Here is an 11,142-nt window from a genome sequence, read left to right on the forward strand (position 1 = left end):
AATAGACGGGTTTGTGCAAACAGAATTCCAAACGGAATGCACATGAGATTATTCAAAAGTTCAAATGCATTGTAACAAGATGCACTCGGTCATACTTATAATTTTCAGTTTATTCTGAAGAATTTAGTAAAGCATTACATAGAATTATATAAAAAATATTAAAATTACATTCACGTCAGAAAACGATGACATAAATATGGAACAATCAGTACTGATTCACAAGACATATTCCAATACTTATCAGTGATTTTGAATTGTTTACAATATATAAAAAACAATCACCCCATAATAGAAAATGTCTCTCAGGATTTTCTTCTGAATAAAATATATACTAATAGTTCTAAAAAGCTGCACATTAAAGTAAAAGCAATCACATAAATGTAAGCCTTATCTAACATTTGTCAAAGTACAGAAGAGCCATGAATGATAGAAACTGTTGTGAAAACACAAATTAAAAATGGTTTCCTTGTCACAGAACATGTTTCACTTTTCAGCCTTTCTGTTCAGGAATCACAACGTGGGTACACCTACATTGAATCCACGTGTGTCAATTTTGATTCAGCAAGAAGCAGCCATATTGTATTCCTTTACTTTCAGGGCTCGTGCGTTTATCTATAAACTGCAAAATTGGAAATGAAAGCAAGGATCGGCCAAGAACTTCTCCATATTTGTTTAAACCAAATTAAAAACCAAATGTCCATTTTTGTTTCTCCTCCAATGACATTAAGTGTCCAGATTCAGGACAGGGCGTCCAAAAGGCACCATGACACCTGGGTTAAGCTATACCTGGTTGACTACTGGGCACTAGACATGTTCACGTCCGGTTTTCTTTTAAGCAGGCAAACAAACCAACTTTTACAGCATCTCTTTGGCGAAAAACATGTTACCAGGGCCCAACTTCGAGGTGCTGCTTACCACAGGCGAAAAATCAGCACTTACCAAAGCAGACAATTCTGTGCTTACGGCGAACGTATTTCACATGTTAGCAAGGAATTTTGGCTTGTGCGCATGCGTACATCCTGTAACTAAGAATTCTGTGCGTAAAAGGTTAGCGTAGAATTTTCCCGCTAGCACGATTAGCGTAGAATGAAAATCGTAAGCGCGGAATTCTGCGGTAAGTTGTGCCATGAAATTGGGCCCAGATGTCATGTGCTGATTTACATATTTATTCGCTGCTGCTCAATTGATTTTCCTTTGAAATTAATTAATAGTCGAATAACGTTTTCTGCTTTACTTCTGAGAATTGTGACAATAGCATACATGAAACATTGTCCGAGTGTGAATTGTTGACCAAAGAAGAACAAAAACACATACGCATGAAAAAGTACAGAGGAGATACAGGCAGAATTGCCACAGTTGGCTCTGTCTCCGTCGCGGGCACGGTCGGGCACAAGTGTTCAAATTAAAGAGCAATACTTCAACAGTTGGCTCTGCGGCATGTATTTCTATGTTTCGATGGCAATATTTGACTTCTTAATGAGTTCAAGACTCTTAAAGTTGTGAGTGGAGGGGAGAAATTAGGTAAAGCCCGAGACCGAGACAGAGCAGACTGTGCCAACGCCGACTACAAATACCCCCAGACTAGTACAGGTATACTGGTGAAGAAACACAAGACCTCGGCCACAAACCGGGCGGCAGTTTTCACGACGTCAAGCCAGCAACTGTCCTCCTTCCCATCACTTTTGGCATTATCCTCAACATCTGGAGCTGCTGCTGCTGAAGAGTCTGGTCTTTCGACGGGGTCTGGTATCCCATCTACCACATACAGGGGCTCATCCATCCGGTCAACTTCGTACTCCTGATAATCGGTATCCCTCTCGGCTGAACTCGATGCTAACACGGCCATATTTTCCCATTCATATTCTTCAAGCACATCAAGATCCAGCGAGCCGTCCACCTCTTCCGTTTCTTCCACAGGTGGAATGGTCGAGTTGAGAATAGGCTTATCGACAAATTCCACCACACATACGGAAAAGGGATTGGACGCTTTGCAGGGGGAGTGTTCTGTCTCAAAGAGTATCAGGGTGTTTGTCGTTGCATTGAGAACGACGGCCGGCACATAGAGGGTCATCTGTGGACCTTCGGCCGGCCAGTAGCGACCCAGGTTGAACCCGTTGATGAAAGCCTGGCCCTGAAAAATCGGTCACAAAATTAATCTGGACAGTAAGTCCAATGTACATAAAAATAAAAAAAAGTGAATATTATTTCTTCTGCCTGGTTCGCTGTAAGTGATCTGTGGATTATTGTTTCTTTTTCTGAGTGGCTGGAGTCACAAGTCCCTTTCTTACTGGATGCAAGTTTTAGAAGAATTCTTCCCCGCAGAACGGCTCTTTTGGAAAGCAAAAGATTGTGCCCAACCACTTGTCATGGGGTACTGTCGAAAACTTGTTATAGATTATCGTTAAATTGTCCTGAATTCTTCCAATTCAAATACTGCGTGCCAGGCCCATGGTACAGTTTCCCTCCATCAATAACTTTCAAGGGCATCAGGTCCGTTCCAGTTACAGTGGCTGAGCTCAACCTTCCTAAATCCTGCAAATTCCTCCAAAAACCTCCGTAGTGGATTCTGAAGGATCTGGGAAGGGTTTGGTTTGGTTTGAGGACTCACCTTGGACCAACCCGTCAGCTTTAAGAAGGTGTCTTGAGGTCCACCCGCCGGACCGCTTGGAAGGGTGCCGATGAAGAAGGAAGGTATCTGCAACGGTCCAGAGGGCAGGTCTTCCAGACCGGTTGGGCGGGTCTCGGGGACCAGCTTCAGGGAAGATGGATGTGCCTTACTGAGGTCTAAAGAGTAGATCTGCCAGGATTTCAGGACAACACCGCCCAGGGTGACATTGCTAATGATGCCCTGTGAGTAAAATATCAAGGGGTGTTACAAACCTGCAATGGAAGCCCATATTTGCTAGATGCACTAAAATAGGTTTCAACCTTACATATTCAATCACCAACTTGGGAGTCCAAAGGTAAACTCTACAGATGACATCATTCTATCATGAGGGCCCAATTTCATGGCGCTGCTTACCGGAGAATTCCGCACTTACGATCTCCATTCTGTGCTAACCGCGCTAGCAGAGAAATTCTGTGCTCACCTTTTAAGCAAGGAATCCTTAGTTACGGGATGTATGCATGCACGCAAGCCAAAATTCCTTGCAGCCCCGTGAAATACATTCGCTGCAAGCACAGAGTTTTCTGCTACGGTAAGCGCCGATTTTCCGCTTGTGGTAAGCAGCGCCTTGAAACTGGGCCCTGTTTAGACAGTGCCACGAAGATGGCTGGTTCTAAGCAATGATAGAGACCTGACTCGGAACAACAAGTGTTTACATGCTGCACAACCATATGTCCCAATCCAGTAAACATTGGAACAGCCCTGCTGTGGACAGTTCCGTTTAGAAAACTGTTCAGTTCCAAAAAAATGTTCTGAAATGAACAGGAACATTCCAAGTTTGGAGACATGGGAAAATAACTTGTCTTGCAAGTTCAGAGGGAATCATGTGTTTGGGTTAGTTTTTAATGTTTTCTTAGAAGTTAAATTCCTAGACACACTGAGCTGACAGTCCTTACCAAGTTTAGTCAGCACCATACAAAAAACCTGTACTGAGATTTATATCTCCTTGACTCAAAGTTCTGTCAGTTACCTTGGAATCATTTATGCAGCAGCCGTAGTTCAGCCGACCCATGTTTTCCACTAAAATATCCAGTGTTGAGTTGATGTAACCAGTCATGTTGAGGGTGACTTGAGTGTTACGCTTGAGAATTCCAATAGGATTCTGGTCACAAGTAAAAATGGTTATCAGTTAGCACAGAAACCACACGTGAGCCATCTGCATCATTATTAATGGTTAATCATTTCTGGTAATGACACCAAGGATTCTTCAAAAGTGTCCTAGGCACAGTAGCTCGCAAGCCTGAAGAAACCTGTAGAGAGGAGATAATGAGAAGCAGTGACAGTTTTAGAGGTGGGAGGAAAACCCCAGAGGAATATTCTGGGTAAAACCCACGGAGTCAGGGCTGGACCGGGCTGGGATTCGAACCCGGACCGCAGGGGTGGAAGGCGAGGAAAGAACCACCACGCCAACCTGACTCCCCACAAGCATCAATGGCTTCTGTGCATTTACATAAAGCGTCAATGCAACAACGAGAGGCATGAAACTGGAAAAAAATTCGTAGTTCTTTTTAAAAGAAGATAGGATGCAAACTAAAGAGCAAAACAAGGCTTTGATCAGATTTTACAAAAAAGTACCAATGAGGTGCATACTTTAAGACAGATTTCAGAACAAAAATGTGATGAAGACAGTTCCCTTCACTTCCTGTTAAGCCAAGATTAGTGTTTCACTTCAAAGTTTAACTGACTGTTTTTCCTTCTAAATCATGTTGCTGGAGTTCATACCTTATCTACCAGAACGTATCCACGGTCTCGAATGCCAGTGATCGTCAGGGCTGTGGGAAGTGTGTAGTTGGCCTGAAGTTGGGTTCTATACAATACAAACCCAAAATCCTGCATGTCCAACGAGGAAACATCATTGTAACCGCTGAGAAAACGGAAAGGCTACAAAACGGGTGCCACACATCTCAATGACTGAAGTGCAGTTGGAAAGTCAAACTTGATTTGTTAAAACTGTCACCCACAGCTACATTTCTTGACTGGAAATTTGGAGTTGCAAGAATGTTTGGAAATTATGGATTTTTCAAGATGTGGCTTTCAGTTATCTTTGGAGAAATGTTTGGAATTTTAGGAGACTTTGGTGGAGGCTTTTGTGACTTTTTGTAGATGGGAAAATGGAATGTTTAGATGGAGATTGGGAGCTCACACTAGCTCGCAGTGCAACCAAAGGGCCAAGTTGGTAACCTAAGTAGGTTTTTTTGTTGGAGGGGGCTTTGGAAGGGGTGGGGCAGAAGGCAAACGAGCGAGCGGACTTGTATAGAGACAATGGGGATCACGGGGGGGGTAATCATCACCTACCTGTTGTATATCCTCCATGCTGATTGGATAGTCCGAGCTGATTGGATCAGAGGGGGATATTGTGCTCAACGCCTCGTAGAGCGTTGCAATGCGGCTCATTTCCGTTTTGCCGTAAGCGTACTTTGGTGTCGCAGGTGGGATATTGCCAGGGGGAAGTTTTTTGTACTGAAAAAAAATGGACCATTTCGATAGTTGTGGGATTCTGCCAGCTCTGCGAATTGTCTTTAACTTCTAAATTAACAGAGTGACCACATCAGAGAGGTTTGCTAGCGCAGCACAAATCCAACCCTAAGTTCCAAAGCGATTCTCTTTCCTCTACAACTGTCTACTGCGTGCAAAATAAAAAACTTTCAACAGGTAACAAGCACCACATTAAGTAATAGAGGGGTTGATCTTCTTCACTTCTTCTCAAATTTCCAACAAATTATCTAGAAATTTACCGGAAAGGTGTGGCTGATCTTAAAACACCTCAAGGAAAGTAGAAGGATACCCACAATCGATTTTAAATCCAGTGCATCTGTATTTATACATGAGAACTTTTAAAAAAGCTAACAACATGTTGGGTCTACGAGTGTTCAGTGTCAAAGTTGTGACTACTTACTTTTCCAATGAGTGTCCTGATGGCAAGGTATTTTTCGTTTGGGTCGCCCGCTTCGGTCAGTGGAGCGTCATAATCGTAGCTCGTCGGTTGTGGGGAGTAGGCGAGCTCGTTTCCGTTGGCACCGTTCCAGAAAGCAAAGTTGGTCCCTCCTTCAAACATGTACCTGAAGAAGGAATGGGAAGATGATGGATACATAATTATCATTAGTGAAGCTAGACTTTATGGAAGGAGTTTGACAAAATGCTCTCTGAGATTTCTCTATTAAATATAAACATTTTACTGCACAGCGCGAGTCTGAGAGCTAGATAAAGTGGTTGGCAGCCGGGGGTTAGTTTTTTGAAAGAAAACGAGATGAACTGCTAAAAAAGGTCAGACAATTTCCACAACTTCAGAACTCTGGGGAAATACTTGTTAACCCCTTCGCTACGGAGGACTGCTACTACCGCGCCGTTGTGTGAGGATTAGTGCATACCACACATACAGTCTATTCACCATGCAGCTGCTGGTTTAATGGGGGCCTGCTGCTGGACAAAGCCCTCCATTCAGGGCATACCACAGCCCAGCAGTCGCGGTCAAAATGATCCCGCCGTGAAGGGGTTAAAGGCTACTTCTTGAATGCTGTTCAGGATTCACTTCAAATGAGAGAATTAGATGACTTTGCCTGAAAGTTGTTTGTTTCATTCATTTGGGTTGACGGACGTTTCAGCTTCACACTGGATTGGAGGGGCTAGAAAGAATTCAGGAACTTGGGTGAATGGCCATTGATGTCTGTCCTCAGAATACTAATTACAGTCGACTCTTATTATAAATAACATATTGCTTTAAAGAACAAATTGTGAGAACCCGTATTCCGTAATTCTTGTGTTTTTCGTCATTTCTTTACTCTCCTTTAACAATTGGTTCTTGCAACTTTGGTACAACGAGAGCCAATGTATAACCTTCCCAGACCACTGAATTCGGAAGGTTTACAGCAAAACCCCCCAAAATCCTGGGAGTTACGGTGAAGCTTACATGTTGACGTTAGCTCCAAGTTGCAGGATATCGTCAAGGTAATTGACAATCTCAGTAGGTGCCTTGCTTTGGTGGCGTTGCCCCCAGTGGTCAAGCCAACCGGTGTAGTACTCGGAGTTCACCTGAATATGCCGACCAAACAGATCAGGCAAGATTAGACCCCACAAAATTTTGGTAGCTAAAACTCTCCATAATAATGCAGTATTCACGGCCTGATGCTTGCTTAGCCGCGCTGTGAAATTGGGCCCGGTGGTTCTTCCAGTGTTAAAAGGTTTCGCCATCGAGCCGCTGCTTGATGATTAAAATTCACCCGACTTACCAGAGGACCTTGAGGCTCAAACAGCCGCTGTACTTCAAAGTATCTGCTTGCATTGCCCCCTGATGAGGTAAAAGTGGGGGAAACAGATTATTACAGCTCTGAATTTCCCCATTCTAAGAAATCCGCTTAAAGATTTTGGCGGATTGTGCAGGATTGCAGAAAGTAGAGCCCTAAGACTATTTTTTTACATAAGGCTTGATGTTTGAAAGCTGAAGCAATATGCCGGAGATTCCAGCAAAATTAAGATGATGCAGGCTAATGTCATTGTGAATGTATGATTATTAATGTGGAACACCTAACATGCGGGAGGCAATACTTCGGGAGATAAAGTTTCACTTAAGATCCACGTTGTTTTTAAATTTGCTTTCACAAATTTATCACATACCTGGTCCGAAATCAACAGTTGTATATATTCCCTGTAGGGTGCCACACTCAAGCATGCCTTTCGACGGCCCATCAGTTGAGAAGTACACGACATCCTCCCCGAGGTGAGATTTGAAGAGTTTGAGCAGGTGGCGGATGTACTCGTGGTCGCAGGCTGGGTAGCTGCCGTACTCATTCTCAATCTAGCAGATGATAAATGAGTGAATTCCGAGTTACTCTAAGTGACTGTTTGTTTATTTTTAAATGTTTGTCTAAAAATCTCAACAGTTTCCTGCAATTTTGTTCCACTTAATTTTTGAAGTGAAAAAGAATCTTCACACTAGTAGCTTGGAATCTTTGCCCCCTTTAAAACATCGTTCCAACTTAAAGGAAAATAATAATTTGACAATATTTTCTTTTGACTCAAAGATAAAAATGCAAAAATACAAAACTGATCCAAAAATTTAAGGCCAAGATTGAAGAAAATGAAGTAGAATTTGTCCACCCGAATCCTCCAAAATCAAGCTGAAATTTTGCTTTCTCTATTGACAGTTTCCAGAAGGTTGTCATGCCTACCTGCACTGTTATAATGGGTCCACCGTTGGCATAGAGGAAAGGTTTGACTTTGGGTAGTAAAACCCCCATCCAGGAATCAACGTACATCAAGTATTCTGGTGAGTGAAAAATATCAAAGCAAAAATTTATTGGAGTCATGAACAGGAAAAGAAAGAAAAATTAATGGAGCCTTGACTTAACAAGTATATTTTTATTCTGTGGTCAGTTGTTCATTCCTACCTGGGTCAGATGTGCGTAGCCTGATGTTTGGATTTTTTAACAGCCAGGACGGTAGTCCACCCTAAGAAAGAAAGTAATCAAATTGTCGTGAATATGTTTTCCTTGATTCTGACACGCAAAGGTGTACAAACATTCAAACATGTGTGTGAACCACTCCTAAATTGTTTTCATAACAATTCTTTTCATAGCTCAATTCTAACTTGACGAGAGTCTTTCATCGGGTTTTAAACGGACCAAAGGGCTCAAACAACATCTGAAAAGAAGCCTATTTGGGTAATTCCAGAAATTTGGGGTCCAAACGTGTGACATTTTCGTGTCCCTGTTACATCTGACTTTTGTTATTTGACATGGAAATATCACCGGAATTGATTTCAAACTATTTCTATTTGTTTGGCAGGTAATTTGCATCAATTCAGCACTCCTGGCGATCAGACAATGTCTTCTAAACTTACAAAATCATATGTCAGATGTGACAGGGACACAAAAAAGAATGGACCCCTAATTGCTGGAACTGCCAATTTTTCAAGTTTTGGGATTTGCACGAACTTCAAGTTGACTTGCCTCCACTGTTCTTACTTGAAGTGGGCAGCTAAACTTTTCTAAGGTCTTGAAAACCACAAATGGCTTTCTGAGTTCTGTACAGGACTAAGAGGAGGGATTTTTGTTTAATTAAATATCAAACTCTGTAGCCAGACAAACTGCATTCACAAGCTTGAAGTTGTTTACGATGACTCAATGCTTGTAGGTAACTCTGGTAATTGGAAGCATGTGCACGGGGGGACACGGTGCACCGAGTCAATGGTATTTATCGCACCAGCCTCTCCATTTGTCAGCAACGAGGGGGCACTTCTGCACAGAATGGGTTTGTTACGCTCGATACGTACCATGTCCCACTCGCCGCAGATGTAGGGCCCTGCTCGCAGAATCACCAACAGCCCCGCCTCCTGAGCCATGCGGAGAAATGTCTCCAGGTCGGCAGTCCCCTCGAAATTGTAGGTACTGTGTTTGGGCTCGTGGAGGTTCCACGGGACGTATCTGGTGTGGGGATAACCAGATTGGACAGGTCAACACGATCTGTCGTCGCTGGTGTTTGTTTAACAGATCTCGTATGACAATACATTTACCAGTGTCTATGTGCACATGCAAACAGTGCGATTCCGGGCAATGGTCAGTACACATTCAATCTACAGAAATGTGCACTTAACTGGGTCATTCCATGAGGCTGGGGCGCAATTTGTGACGGTGTCCACTGTTACGCGGGTTCCGTAAAAATGAACAGCTATTTCCCTGCAGGTGGATTCCAAATTATACATCTTGCGAGGCTGGATACAGAGGTGTGTGTTACTTTTACAGAGTGAATGACCTACTCTACAGGTCATGACAGGTGCTAAAAGTTACCTACATGTATGTAACAAGGACACTGTCACAAATTGTGCCCCAGCCTCATGGAATGACCCAACTATCAGATAACATGAAGGGGTGAAGATTGAAATGAACAAAAGCTCTGCCTTTTTTGAATGGTTGCTATGTAACTCCAAGAGTGAGCCAATCAAAACGCTTCTTCCACAATTACACATTTCCAAAGGAGCTTTGTAACTGGTTCATTAGCAGCATATCAATTTTTGAAAACAAAAGCAGCAATATTCCTTATTCTGGTATGGATTGGTGCTTGACGTGGATCGATCTTTGACTTGGTGGTTATCAAACTAAAGTGATCGACCAAAGTAAAAAATAAAAAAAGCGGAGTACAGGGCCCCAGTCATTTGGTGTAGGGGTTGGTATATGCTCACGTTTGGACAGCATCCAAGCCTGCCATGTACATCTTGGCCAGCCGATCTTTCCAGTAGAGGTGATGGACTCTAGCATAGTGCAGTGAGCCAGAAATGTAGCGAAAGGGTTGGCCATCCTTGACAAAAGTGTTACGGTCATAGTCGATGGTGAATGAGCGTGTAGCCGACATCTGTATAGTGAAGTGCAGTGCACACACAGCGAGCAAAGTCGAAGGTTTATTAACGAGCATGAAACAAAGCAAAAATACAAGCTCACAACATCTGGAAGTCGGCAATTAGGTCGTGAGCCAAGCACATGTCTTTTTCTACCTGATGATGAAAATCTCCCAGGCCTCATTTTTGGGGGGGGGGGTCACTGTAAGGAAACATTAGTAGCATCCAAACACGGAATCCTTTTCCAGATTTTTGTTAAATTTGCTGGAATTGTTTGGTCGTGTTGGTCACATGACAAAACCCCCAAACCCCAATTTCCATGTTTTGGATCATGGTACAGGAATGATGGTTTGTGAGGTTGCCATGGTTGTGAACTTTTGCACTTCCAATTTTCACCATACAGTGGGTAAAAACCTGTTCAAATATTTCTGACCAGTCAACCACATCGTCACATTACCACGTGCACAGCACGGGCATGATGACAAGTGCAAGAACATGAAGAGAAACTGAGCTCAACTGCAGAACACCTGTCACCCTGCCATGCCTGCAGGATCAACCTCGCACTAGCAGAGCCGGGTAGAGACTGGGCATTTTTGCTAGAGGTCAAACTGAAATGTTACACTCTTCTTATGGGTTTTTCACCTTGTACCCATGTAGCCCGTTACTCCCAGAACAACGTGAGCTGTGGCTCACAGTTTTGGAATAGTAATATTAACCAGTCATTCCAGGGGTCTTTTTGTTTTAATGGGAGTGGCAGGGTATTCTGCTAATGCAATTGAATCAATAGCTACTGATCACCTGCACCACTACAGCCCTATTTGTGGGGCTACTGCACCACGGTCTCACCAAACAAATCACCATGCATCAACAAAAATCGCCGGACTAGGCCTAATGACTGTGTTTTATTCCTCAATGGACTAACTTACCCCTTTAAAGTTCAGGAACACAAATGAAAGTACTGATAGTGATACAAATAGGTTTGTTCGTCCCATGACGACAGATATTTTAGCTTGAAAACTGAGAAACAAGTCATTAAACAATCATGATGACCACGATCCAAGCCAAGTAACATCCACTCTAGCGCATGCAGCCGAAGTTACAAATCATGTAAATCATAAAATGTCACGCGCTGAACATGTACCCAGTCAGC

At 43.0% G+C, this 11,142-nt stretch overlaps 1 protein-coding gene across 1 annotated transcript; it reads right to left on the minus strand.

Moving 5' to 3' along the window:
* Positions 1-92: 92 nt before the first annotated feature.
* On the minus strand, positions 93-11,106 carry LOC110973405 (beta-galactosidase-like). Its single transcript, XM_022224227.2, has 14 exons — positions 10,919-11,106; positions 9,840-10,009; positions 8,934-9,084; positions 8,050-8,110; positions 7,831-7,925; positions 7,277-7,457; positions 6,892-6,950; positions 6,573-6,694; positions 5,562-5,724; positions 4,961-5,125; positions 4,388-4,495; positions 3,636-3,767; positions 2,609-2,848; positions 93-2,131 (listed from the first exon to the last, which is right to left on the minus strand). Exons 1-14 carry the CDS (start codon positions 10,982-10,984, stop codon positions 1,565-1,567), a joined length of 2,280 nt encoding a protein of 759 aa, XP_022079919.2. The 5' UTR covers positions 10,985-11,106; the 3' UTR covers positions 93-1,564.
* Positions 11,107-11,142: the final 36 nt, after the last annotated feature.

Source organism: Acanthaster planci, linkage group LG17, assembly GCF_054643075.1.
Source record: "Acanthaster planci isolate LZ-2023a linkage group LG17, COTS_SCS, whole genome shotgun sequence".
NCBI lineage: Eukaryota > Metazoa > Echinodermata > Asteroidea > Valvatida > Acanthasteridae > Acanthaster > Acanthaster planci.